At 42.9% G+C, this 13,262-nt stretch overlaps 1 protein-coding gene across 1 annotated transcript; it reads left to right on the top strand.

Moving 5' to 3' along the window:
• Positions 1 to 1,648: 1,648 nt before the first annotated feature.
• Positions 1,649 to 4,033, top strand: LOC149841576 (polyol transporter 5-like). The gene is made up of 2 exons (XM_089998557.1): positions 1,649 to 1,872; positions 2,367 to 4,033. Exons 1-2 carry the CDS (start codon positions 1,761 to 1,763, stop codon positions 3,830 to 3,832), a joined length of 1,578 nt encoding a protein of 525 aa, XP_089854683.1. The 5' UTR covers positions 1,649 to 1,760; the 3' UTR covers positions 3,833 to 4,033.
• Positions 4,034 to 13,262: the final 9,229 nt, after the last annotated feature.

Here is a 13,262-nt window from a genome sequence, read left to right as displayed (position 1 = left end):
TTACATTGTAAATGAGTTGAACTTGACTAAGCTCAATTAGCCCAATCAAGCTTGGCTCGCATAATTATTTAGGTACCGTTTGGATGACACACAAACCTAGTTTTAAACTGGGTTTTCAGCCCAAACCCCATATTTTGGCGTGTTTGGGTGACCTAGCTAACTAAAAAAAATACACACACCAAAAAAACACCCTCTTTCTCTCTCCCCTGGCCCCCACCTCCCTACACACCTGTGTGAATCCGGTTAGGAAATGGCCTGCTTGGGGTTGCCTGTGGCTGGCGGAAGATGGTCGGCCAGCCATTCTTCTTCTTCTTCTTTTTTTTAACCTGGTGGGAAAATGAGTGGCCAGCCATTCCCCCTTATTTGGAGTTTTTTCATGTTAATAGCTGGCCAGCCATTTTCCGGTCAACCACCGGCCGTGAAATGGCATAGTCGATGTCTCTTGGTGAGGGCAACACCGACCAGGCAAGCCTAAAAACTTTCACTTTTTTTTTTAGCAAGCCAAGGAGACTCGTGAGTGGACTGTATTGGCTGGTGGCTCCCATCAGTTAGGGATCCATACTAGTGTGGTCGCGTAGCGAAGAAGAATTGATAGCTACCACATAATATTAGTGGCTCTTTTGACTTTTGGAGTTCAGGAAGGTTCATATGTTCGTCGTATTAAAAAAAGGAAAAAGAAAAAAAAAATCTAATAAACTTTGTTACGTTGCCTTTTAAAAGTAATGACTCCGCATTTTCATTAGGATGCTCGCTTTCGTTAGGAAGCTGCAAAATTGTAGTTGTAGGTGTTTTCTTGCTTAATGTGAACTTTTAGGTATATTTAACATGCAGATTAGATTAGGTATTTTTCATGATCAAATATACATTTTAAAAATAATAAATTTAAAAAATCAAGCTCATATCACACTAGCTAAAAGGTGATGGTAAAATCCATAATTGTTTTCATAAATCAATTTGATTGACAGCATGTTATTTAGTAAGGAAACAATGAGAAAAAACTTGTGCAGGTTCAGATTAAGCAAACAAGCACCCGCAACTAGATAGGTTTTGTTTTTTCCAAGATCAAAACTGGGACCCTCTCGAATACATGGTCACCATTTCCAATTGAAGTATTACAATTGCCGAAGGGTAAATAGTTAAATAAAACACTACACCACCAAAGGGCCAGTTTTAGATAATCAACACGCAACGCCACATGTGAAGGCCTCCAGTTGGACCAGCTAGTTAGACCTTGACGTGAAAGAAGACGCCGCTGTCAATCCTAGATTAGATTGCCATGCTCATTGGTCCAGTCAGTGTACTGTGGTTCTAGGACTGGAGGAGCATGCCCAAGACCATGCGCCATTGAATAATGATTCAATGCAAAAATAAATAAATAAATAAATAATAATGGAGGAGAGTAAAGAAAAAGAAAAAGAATAAGAATGCCTTTGCTACTTCATTTAACTCTTCTTTGGATTGACATGACAACTCCCATCCGTTTATTCTCTCATGCAAAATGATCAAACTGCCCTCGGAGTGTGGTTGGTGAGAGCCCCGCGTGGTAACTGTATGTGACGCCAAAAACTGAGTTTGACTGTATGGGTGTTTCAGTAAATTGTCATAGCAGACAGCCAAGTCGTGTGTCTATTTAAGTAAGTCATCCGTAGGTGGCTCTTCTGCACCAGGTTCCCACAGTTCATGATTCCTCTTCTTCTTCTTGACTTCCTTCCTTTTTGAGCTCTGTGATTCAAGGGAGAGATCAAGAGGAAGACGGACAAATGGCGGAAGCCGCATCTCTGGCAACTCAGCCTCGGCAGAAACGCCGGACAAATTTCTACGCTTACGGTTGCGCTTTTCTCGCGTCTATGACTTCGATTATTTCTGGTTACGGTAATTCTCGTATCAAAGCGCATATATATATATATATATATATATATATATATATATATATATATATATATATATAGCCTCGTTTCTCCTTTTTACTATTTTCTCTCTTCTTCTGTTTCCCCTTGTTTTAATTCAATGAAATTCTGACGTGCATACCTGATGCCATGAAAGCATCGCATTTCTTTGTTACTAGGAAGAAATAATTAACTTTAGCTGAATGGATTTCATTCCATTCAGGAACCATAGACGCTCCTTACGTTTTTTGGACTTTTTCGCTTCGAATATACTGGTGTTTCATCCCTTGATGACTCTTTCTCCCGTCCGTAACGAAAGTATCCTTTTTAGGCCCCCTCGTTCTACGTTTAAAACATAACGAGGAAGAAAAAGAATCGTATAGGTCCAAGACAAAGAAGCTACCGGGTAACTTCTGCTTATAAAAAACCCACCGATGTATGTGATTATATATATAAATATATATGTTTTTTTTCCTCCAGATGTTGGTGTGATGAGCGGAGCGATAATCTTCATAAAGAAGGATCTCAATATCACTGACGTCCAAGTCGAGATAATCGCCGGAGTGCTCAACATCTTCTCGCTTGTTGGAGCTCTGGCCGCAGGGAGGACGTCGGACCGGATCGGGCGGAGATACACGATCGTCCTTGCTGGCACCATCTTCTTCGCCGGCGCGCTGGTGATGGGCCTCTCCCCATCCTACGCCTGGCTCATGGTGGGCCGCTTCATCGCCGGTGTCGGAGTCGGCTACGCTCTGATGATCGCCCCCGTGTACACCGCTGAGGTGGCTTCGGCCTCCACCCGGGGGTTCCTCACCTCGTTCCCGGAGGTCTTCATCAACTTGGGTATCCTGCTCGGCTACGTCTCCAACTTCGCCTTCGCCAAGCTCCCGCTCCGGTTCGGCTGGCGGCTCATGCTCGGCGTTGGTGCCATCCCTTCCCTCATCATCGCCACCGCTGTCCTGGCGATGCCCGAGTCCCCTCGGTGGCTTGTCATGCAGGGCCGGATCGCCGACGCGAAGCGGGTGCTGGAGCGGACCTCCGACACGCCGGAGGAGGCAGAGGTCCGGCTGGCGGACATCAAGTCGGCGGCTGGGGTGGTGGAGGAAGGAGACGTCGTGGTGTCGGTGCCGAAGCAGCACCACGGGGAGGGCGTGTGGAAGGAGCTCCTCCTCCGGCCGGCTCCCCACGTCCGGCGGATCCTGATGGCGGCTCTCGGGATCCACTTCTTCCAGCAAGCGTCGGGGATCGACTCGGTCGTGCTGTACAGCCCCCGCGTCTTCGACAAGGCCGGGTTCAACAAGTCGGCGTCTCTGCTGGCGACCGTGGCGGTGGGGTTCACCAAGACGTTCTTCATACTGGTGGCCACCTTCACGCTGGACAGGGCGGGGCGGAGGCCGCTGCTGCTGACGAGCGTGGGCGGGATGATCGTGTCGCTCGTGGGGCTGGCTTCGGGGCTGACGGTCATCAACCACCACCAGCACTCGTCCGGGGGGGAGAGGGTCGTGTGGGCCATAGCTCTCTCCGTTGCGTCCATTCTGGCCTACGTGGCGATGTTCTCCATAGGGTTGGGGCCCATTACGTGGGTGTACACGTCGGAGATATTCCCGCTGAGGCTCCGGGCCCAGGGCGCCAGCGTGGGCGTGGTGGTTAACCGGGTGACGAGCGGCGTCATCTCTATGACGTTCCTCTCCCTGTCCAAGGCCATGTCCATCGGCGGCGCTTTCTTCCTCTACGCCGGCATCGCCGCCGCCGGCTGGGTCTTCTTCTACATCCTCCTGCCGGAAACCAAAGGGAAGACGCTCGAGCAAACCGAGGCGCTCTTCTCCGGGAGAAATCGCACGGCCAACACTTCTTCTGTCCCTGATCAGGCCGCCGCCGACGCCGGTGAGCTGCAGATGGGGAAGAAGGATGGCGCGGCTTTAAATACAGAGGACGGTAGGGTCTGAGTTGTTTAGGGGAGAAAGGGTTGGCTTTGGCGTTTTCTGTTCTTGCATGACGTGGTGTTGAAAAGATTCCCGCGCCTTTGCAGGTTCAGCGCGATTGAGGTTGGATGGCAAATAGCTGGAGCGATGTCTTTTTATCATTTTATTGGTACTTTATATGTACTTTTTATATCAAGTACTTCAAATATGATTGGAAGTTGAAAATTGGATCTCTCCCTCTCTATGGTTGGGTGGCTTTAGTGTTGGGGTCCAATGTTGACCAACATGCCCAGACTATTTTGATCGTAATCTCGTTTTTCAATACTATTTTGTTTATATAAAGGTTATTGTTTATATAGAGGTTACGTGTGATAACCTAAATAAGACATTACATAGTTTATAGAAATAAAAGGGATTAAATTGAATCACCACTACTCTCACATGCCTATTTCTTTCAATGAGCTGGCTCGGCGTGACAGCTTTTCATCACCGCAAGCCTACTTGTCAGCTCGTTTGTCGATCTCAAAAGCTTGTAATAAGAGAGCAAGAAAGAATAAAGGAAGAGAAATTGTAATCACAAAAAGCAATCACAACGAGGGTAAACAAAAGAAAGCTTAACGCATTTTACTTCATTCACAATTTTGCCTGCAAGCTATTACAGTTCAAGTATACAAGCTGCTTCTTTGGGGTATTGATTCACTTAAACTTGACAGCTTACATCAAAGCAAAACAGAATCTAAGCACAATTGTACAATATAAGTCGCAAGGGAACATGCTTGTTCCTTCAAGTCATGCGTCATCATCGGCGCCATCTGTTTTGTGGTAAGCTCTGACTTCAGTCGGGTAGCGGGTGTTCATTCAGAATGCAGGCTCTCATGTTGGTTTCGCAGTTTTATCTTACTGTACCAAGTATTTTTTTTGTCTCTCTTAAGTAGTTGACCTTGTGGTGAAGGATCTGACTGAGGTGCTTTTCGGCCCGTTGTGCTGCCGGGGCCCTCTGCATGATGGAAGCGCGCTGTGGCACACTGCGTTTCGGGTCTTTATCATCCGAATGAAACTGTTTGAGGTTGGACATGTGAAACACCGGGTGCACCTTGAAGTCTGGGGGCAACTCCAACTTATATACCAACTTACTCATCTTCTTTATGATGGTGAAACGTCCTTCATACTTTCTAAGCAGTTTGCGGCATCACCTGCAGAATATGCCTGTACGGCTAGGATATAGCTTTACCAACACTTGGTTCCCAACTTAGAACCCCGCGGGCTGACGATGCTTGTCTGCTTACTTCTTCATTCTCTTTGCCGCCTTATGTAAGAATGTCTTCGCCAAATCATTCTGCTCGTGCCAATCGCGGACAAACTGATAGGCGAAAGATGACCTTCCATTTTCTTGTGTGGCAAGAGTGTGTAGGTTCAGTGACTGCTGTCTCGTGGCTATCTCAAACAGGTTGTGACCTGAAGACTCGCTTTTCTGCAGATTGTAATAAAACTCTATCACATCAAAGAGATTCACCTAATTTTTCTAATTGGCATTAACAAAGTGCCTAAGGTACTGTTCAAGTATCCCATTGATGCGCTCTGTCTGCCCATCTGTTTGCGGATGAAAGCTTGTTGAAAACAACAAATCAGAGCCAAGTAGTCGAAATACTTCACGTCAGAACTTACCCGTAAAGCAAGCATCGCGAACACTCACAATGCTCTTTGGTATGCTCAAGTGCTTCACCACATGCTTTACGAACAACTCTGCAGGGCACTCCTTGGAAGCTGGGATGAAGGTGACATACTTTGAGAAATGATCCACCACAAACAAAATAGAACTGAGGCCCTCTACCTTTGGCAGACTAACAATAAAGTCCATGGAAATGCTATCCCAAGGACGTTCTGGAATTGGTAATAGCTCAAGGAGACCGGCAACCTTCTGGTTTGTCCTCTTATCTTGCTGGCAGATGAGGCATGTCCGCACATATCCCTAAACATCGTCTCTCATCTGTGGTCAATAGTAGCCACACTCAAGGAGTGCTAAGGTCCACTCCTGACCAGGATGGCCGACCTATAGTGTATCATGACACTCATTAAGTAGTTCTCGACGGAGGTTTTCCCACTGCGGCACGAAGATGTCTCTCTTTTGTAACAAGGAGGCCATCCTGTAGCCAAAATCGCAGAGTCTTCCCTGCCTGTGCTAGAGAAACAAGGTGTTGTGCAGTCGAATCCTGCTGTGTACTTTCACAGATGCGGATCAGCAATGCGCCCTCCAAATACACTTCAGAAGGTTTCGCACGTGCAACTGTCAGTTTAGCCCTACGGCTCAGAGCATCCGCTATAACATTTGTCTTTCCAACCTTATACTCCAAGGCAAAGTCAAACTCAGCCAAAAATATCTGCCATCGAGCTTGTTTAGGCATCAACTTTTTCTGTGTATGAAAATAGCTCGTGACCACATTGTTCGTCTTGACGACGAACTCAGCACCCAAGAGGTAGTGCTGCCAGGTCCTGAGGCAGTACACAATGACGGTCATCTCACGTTTATGCACTTTGTAACGCTTCTTTGCATCTTTCAGCTTGTGACTCTCATATGCGATCAGATGACCATCTTGCATAATAACTCCGTCAATGGCAAAGTCTGAGGCATCCGTGTAGACTTCAAAGGGTCTCAAATGATCAGGCAATCGCAATACTGACTCCCTCACTAAGGCTTTCTTCAAGCCATCAAAGGCATCTTGGCACGCTCTTGTCTAAAGCCATGCCTGATTTTTCTTTAACAAATCGGTGAGAGGCGCAACAATGAGGGAATAGCCTTCGATGAAACCTCAATAGTAGTTTGTCAAACCAAACAAAGACTGCAATTCTGACACTTTGCTTGGCGGAACTCATTCCTGGATGACCCTTATCTTTTGCCCATCCATACGCAACGCACCACGCCCCACAACGTGGCCAAGAAAGTTGATCTCCTCATGTTCGAAGAGACACTTCTCTCGTTTAACACAAAGGTCATTCTCCTTCATCACCTGAAACACGATTCGCAAGTGCCCGACATGTTCCTCCATATTGCTATTGTAGATCACGATATCATCCAGGTAGACTATCACAAACTTGTCTAAGGGTAGAAGATCTGGTTCATTAAAGTCATGAACGTGGCTGGAGCATTTGTCAACCCAAATGACATTACTAAGAATTCGTAAGCACCATAGCGAGTGACACAAGTTGTTTTCGGCTCATCACCTTCCGCAGTCCTCACCTGCTAGTAATCCGATCACAGATTTAACTTAAAAAAGATACGAGCACTGCTGAGCTGATAAAAAAAGTTCGCTATCAATGGCAACGGGTACTTATTTTTCACCATGACTTTGTTCAAAACACGGTATTTCATACATAACCGCTTGGAGCCATCATGTTTCATCTGAAAAAGGACCGAGACACCTAATGGGGCTTTCGATGGACAAACAATGCCTACATCCAACATCTCATCTAGCTGTCTGCGCAGCTCCTTCAGCTCAACTGACCCCATACAGTATGAAACCATTGTAGGAGGATTCACTCTCGGGGTCAACTCAATCTTGTGGTCGACCGCACGTCTTGGCGGAAAATGCTTTGGCAATTTCGGAGGCATCACCACCCAAAATTTTTCTAATAGTGGGTCTAGGGTCGGTGGCACTGCTGCTTCTAGCTTCCCTTCTTCTGCGTGCACTATAACTAAGAATGTTTGTTCTTCATGCTTGACACCTTTCTTCAATTGCATTGCTGATACCACTAAAGACTTGCTTTTCTGCATAAGGCACTGCACTGTGTGAGACATGTCTGACCCCATGATCGTCAACATGTTAAAATTTGGCAACATCATAACATTCTGGCTTCGCAGAAACTCCATACCCAAAATCATCTTGAAATCGTCTAGGGGCACCACAAAGAAGTTGACTTTTCCAACCCAACTTCTCACTTGAATAGCCACGTCTCTTGCTTCACCAAGGATGAGCTTGGCCGCAGAGTTTACCATTTTGATGTTCCTCTGCTTTGGCTTAGGCTTTAATCCCAACCGTTTTGCTTCTTCCCGCGAGACAATGTTGTGTGTAGCCTTTGAGTCTATCATTGTTGAAGTAGCTAGACTTTCCATTCATAATGACTTTTAAGTACATAAGTTTCTTACTGACCTGCATGTTCTTAGCCGCGCAACTTTTAGTTGTGTTAATCCATCGCATGGCCCCCATCCTTGGTTGCATCGTCTCAGTGTCACTATATTCAGTATCGTTGAATTCTTCTTGTGCAGTGTTGGCTTGCCCATCATCCTTCACGAGGATCTTTGGGCACTGCCTGACGATGTGCCTAACGCCATAGAACCAGCATGTCACAATCGTACCCTTGTTGCTATAGTTATGCTTTGTGTAGTTCTGTTTCTTTTCGGATTGATGGCGTGTTGACACCTCACCTTTATCATCGCGCCACTCATCCTTCTTGCCTCTATGGTTAGGCTTCTTCCCGACTTTGGTGGATGAAGTAAAAGGCTTGCGCTGAGTGTCAACTAAGCGCTCGGCTGCCACATATGTATCTTTTAAAATACAAGGGTTGCTCCTTTTCACTTCAGACTGTGCCCATGGCTGAAGTCCCACAATGAACCAGTTGAGCATATTGTCTTCTGGCATGTTAGGTATTTTCAGCATAAGCTTTTGAAACGTTCTGATATAGTCTTGCAATGAACCAGAGTGTTTGAGCTCACGAACCATCCGGTACACCTAACTCTGCGCGTTTCTTGGCATGAAATAGTTGCGCAACTCCATTTTGAAGTCGTCAAAGTTGTCTATCACGCATTGACCCCTCTTTATGTTGCTGCACTTCTGCCTCCACCAAGCGATGTCATCTCCATCAAGTAAGGTTGCTGCAGCCTTAATCCTCAGATCTTCAATGATCACATTCTGGATATCCAAGTAGTCTTCTACTTAGAACAAAAAGTTTTCAATGGCCTTGCTATCATGAGAACCATTGAATTTTGTGGGTCTTGGCACATCAATCATTGATGGCCTCTCACCATTTCTGCCATTTAGGGTCACTGTCCACTGCAACATATGGTTCTTCAACTGAAGCTCCCCTACTTCAGTCTGCAAGTCGGCCATTGTAGTCGTCAACGAAGTGACCTGCCCCATTAGTAAGTTTACCTGCTCTTGCAGGCTCGCCACCACATCATTCAGTCCACTGAATAATTCAAATACGCATGAAATCACTTCCTCGTGCGAAGTCACATCTTCGACCAACTTATTAAAAGTTGCAGCCAACTCTTCTTGGCCCCGAAGTGAACCCATCTCCTCAGCTTTGACAACTGCCTTGCCTTTGGTGTTGCGTAAGTTTTGATAAGGTGCCATGATGTCTTGCTCACAAATCGCAGTCTGTCGGCGTGTCTGTCGACACCGACTCCAGAGTCCTTTCCCCAGCATGAGAACGGGCTCTGGTACCACCTGTCACGGACCTATTTCCTTCAATGGGCCAGCGCAGCGAGACATACCCTCCTCACCACCGCAAGCCTACTTGTCAGCTCGCTTGCCGATTGTGGAAGCTTGTAATCAGAGAGCAAAAGATAATAGAGGGAGAAAAATTGCAATAAAAAGAAGCAATCACAATGAGGGTGAACAAAAGAAAGCTCAACGCATTTTCTTCATTCACAATTTTGCCCGCAAGCTATTAGAGTTCAAGTATACGGGCTACCCCTTCGAGGTACTGATTCACCTGAACTGGGCAGCTTACATCAAACTAAACAAATGCAAAACAAACCCTAAGTGCAACTGTACAATGTAAGTTGCAAGGAAACAACTACAATGGATCACAAATCTTAAAGAGATTTGTTGAGATAAAACTCTCTAATCTCAACATTCCTTTTCAAATTGGAAAGTGCATATCCAAAACTCTCAGTTTGTTTATAAGTCACAAAATTTATTTTTTTCTTAGAACTTTGGTAAAAAGATGTGCAACCTGATCTTTTGATTGCACATATCGTGTTTGGATGACACCTTTGATGAGTTTTTCATGAATAAGATACAGTTAATATCTATGTGTCCTCTCATGAAAAACCAGGTTGGTAGCAATATGAATAGTTGTCAGATCATCACACATAAGATTAGCAAGCCATGCGAGCTTCACTTGAAGGTCTTTAAAGAGAAATAGCAATCATGTTATTTCACAAGTTGCATTTGCTATGATCTGATACTCAGCTTTTGTAGATGATCGTGAAACCATGCTTTGCTTCTTGGTTTTTCATTAAATTTGACTTTTTTTTAAGAAAATACAATGCCCATTTACTGATTTTTTGGACTCTGGACATCCAACCCAATCAGAGTCACAATAAACTTTGATATGAAGATTAGACACACCTGATAGCAAAATTCTTTGGCCTGGACCCTTTTCTAAATAACATATCACACGAAGTGCAACCTCTAAATAAGATTTTCTTAGCTTCTGCATAAACCTACTTAAAATATGAAGTGCATACATGATATCAGGACATGTAATAGTTAGATATATTAAACGTTCAACCAATCTTCTATACATGGAGGGATCTTTTAACTCTTCACCATCAGAGGATGTTAGAGATAACTTTTGATCAATTGATAAATCAATTGGCTTAGCTTTTAGCATACTTCATCTAAGATATTCAAGGCATAGTTTCTTTGAGTCAAATATAGTTTAGACTTGGATCTAGATACTTCTATTCCTAAAAAATACTTTAATAGACTCAAATCCTTCATACGAAGGTTTTGATTTAGATATTTTTTAACTCAGTGATAGTTGCATCATAATTTTCTGCTATCACTAGATCATCCACATAAACCAAAAGAGCTATAAACACATTGTCCTTGCAAAATGTGAATAAAGAGTAATCAGTTTTAAACTGAGAAAAACTATATTGAGTCAAGGTGGTAAAAAGTTTTGGAAACCAATTTTTGGGTGCTTGTTGAGTTTGCATACCAAATTCTCCCATTATTTTTCAATCCCTGGAGGTAATTTCATGTAAACATCTTTATCGAGATCCCCATGTAAGAAGGCATTGTGAATGTCCATTTGATGGAAAGACCAGTTTTTAATGATTGTGATAGCAAGAAGATATTGAACGAAAACAAATTTTGCCACTGGTGCAAATGTCTCATGGTAATCTAGTCCTTGTTGGGAGTATTCCTTTGCCACAAGTCATGCCTTGTATCACTCAATAGAACCATCAAGGTTATATGTGACCTTTAATACTCATTTACACCCAACAGGTTTCACTTCGTTTGAGAGAGGAGTGACAGATAAGGTGTTGTTCTCCTCCAAAGCTTGTATTTTCTTACTCATAGCATCACATCTGCAATCATCTTGAATAGCCTGATGGAATGAAGTGGGTTCATCTATAACAAAGATAGAAGAAAATTTTGATGTGGTGCAGAAAACTTTTGGAAGGAGATACAATTGACTAAGGGAAAATGAGTACCTTTTGGTGCATTGGTCGAAGTTTCGATTGGAGTAGGATCAGATTAAGCGACTGTACAGTAGAAGTCTCTTAACATGATAGAAGGATATTTTTCTCAAACTGATCTTCGAATATTTGGTTCAATGTTAGATAATTGGGTACTATGGTTACTTAGAGGAATAATGTATACATAAGTGGATGTTGGAGCAGAACGAATTTTAAGTGGATCACAAACTGTGGAGAATTTATCCATGGATGCAAGGATTGGCAACACTGTGTCATTGTCACCCTCTTTAATCGTAAGATATGGAAAAGTTGATTCATAAAAAATAACATCACAACTGAAAAAAGTTAATTGAGTTTTCAAATCGTATACTTTGTAAGCTTTTTGTCCAAAAGGGTATCCAATAAAAATATATTCTTTGGCTCTTAGATCAAACTTGGATTTATTTTGATCAATGATAGTAGCATAACATAAACATCCAAAACTTTAAGATGATTGAAGGTTGATTTTTGGTTGAACAAAACCTCATAGAGTGATAGATCTCTTAAATGAGGAGTAAAAGTGTGATTGATTAAGTAAGCAACGGTTAAGACATATTCACCCCAAAACTTGAATGGCAGACTAGCTTGAAACATTAGAGCTCTTGCTACTTCTAACAAATGCCAATGTTTTTGTTCAACAACACTGCTTTGTTGAGGTTTGGATACACAACTATGTTGATGATTAATTCCATTGTGTTAAAAAAAAACTTTTAATCTCACGAGAAAAAAAATCTGACTCATTGTCAGATCTAATAGACTTAATACAATATGAAAACTGATTTTGGATCATATAAACAAAATGCTCATGCGATTAGTCAAGGGATGTCGAAGGAGTTGATGTCAAATACCCGGGTTGTTCATGGGAGATGATAAGGATACAATAAGAGGTGGTGAGGCATTCAACATGTACAACCCATCTTACTCTTCACCCACACCAATCTTCGTCTTCAATGCTAGGTCCTGAATGACACACGAGTTAGGAAAAAGTGATTAAACAATTCAACGATTTGGTTAGCTGGCTAACAAAAATCAAATTCAATTTGAACGAAGGAATACACAAAGCATTTTGCAAGGAGATTGAATTTAAAATTTTTACCAAACCTTGATGTGAGGAACCCACAGAAGATCCATTTGGGAGTCTGACATGAATGGTGAATTTTTCATGTTTGTCAAAAAAATTAGAAGAATAAACAATATGATCACTGGCTCTTGAGTCAATGACCCCAGATGTATTTGAAGGAGAATGAAAGGACAAACCTACAAAATTGGTTGTAGATGACTTGCTTTTGATGAAGGCCACGAGCTGGTTGTACTCACTTCAGGTGAGCGCAACAGTCTCATCAGCATCTCCTTTCACCTCATCTCTATGTGATACTGATACATTAACCGTTGATGTAGGAGAGGACTTACTCATGATTGATTTATTAAATCTATGTCTAAGTGGGTATCCATTCAACTTGAAACACTTTTCTTTAACATGTCTAGTGATACCACAATGCGAACAATTAGGTTTACCACGTCTTGCATCTTTGGTTCGCTCATTTGAACTAAATTGGATGACACTAATTGATTATTCACGATGGTCATTATGAGGAGAACTTGAATAAAGGTTGATTTATTAGATGCAGTTATAAGGTTAACTCGAGCTTCCCTACTTCGTTCATCCTGAATAACAAAGAAATATATTTTGGCGACTAACGACAACAGGTCCTTAAGGAGAATTTGTTCTTTTATTATATCATAAGAGTCATTTAAGACTCATAAGAAAGTGAAAAACTCATTTATGTTCCTGTTGTTCTTTCAATTGTTTGACAACACCACATGTACACAAGGGTAAATGATTATATGAGGATAATTCATCAAAAAATCCTTTGAGTTTAGAGAAGTATGTGGCTATTTATATAGAATCATGTCGAAGACTAACTATTGCACATTAAATTTGATAAATCCTGGGAACAATACTTTGTAAAAAGCGCTCATGTAAGT

The sequence above is a fragment of the Nuphar pumila genome, chromosome 3, assembly GCF_984573655.1.
Source record: "Nuphar pumila chromosome 3, dmNupPumi1.hap1.1, whole genome shotgun sequence".
Taxonomy (NCBI): domain Eukaryota; kingdom Viridiplantae; phylum Streptophyta; class Magnoliopsida; order Nymphaeales; family Nymphaeaceae; genus Nuphar; species Nuphar pumila.
The sequence above is the reverse complement of the archived record's forward strand: the minus strand, read 5'-3'. Positions and strand labels throughout refer to the sequence as shown.

Bases quoted from the DNA above. Each gene is read 5' to 3' on its own strand.
- LOC149841576 (XM_089998557.1), top strand. From the start codon at position 1,761: ATGGCGGAAGCCGCATCTCTGGCAACTCAGCCTCGGCAGAAACGCCGG. The intron at 1,873-2,366 runs GTAATTCTCGTA...TTTTTCCTCCAG, and splicing joins TTCGATTATTTCTGGTTACG to ATGTTGGTGTGATGAGCGGA.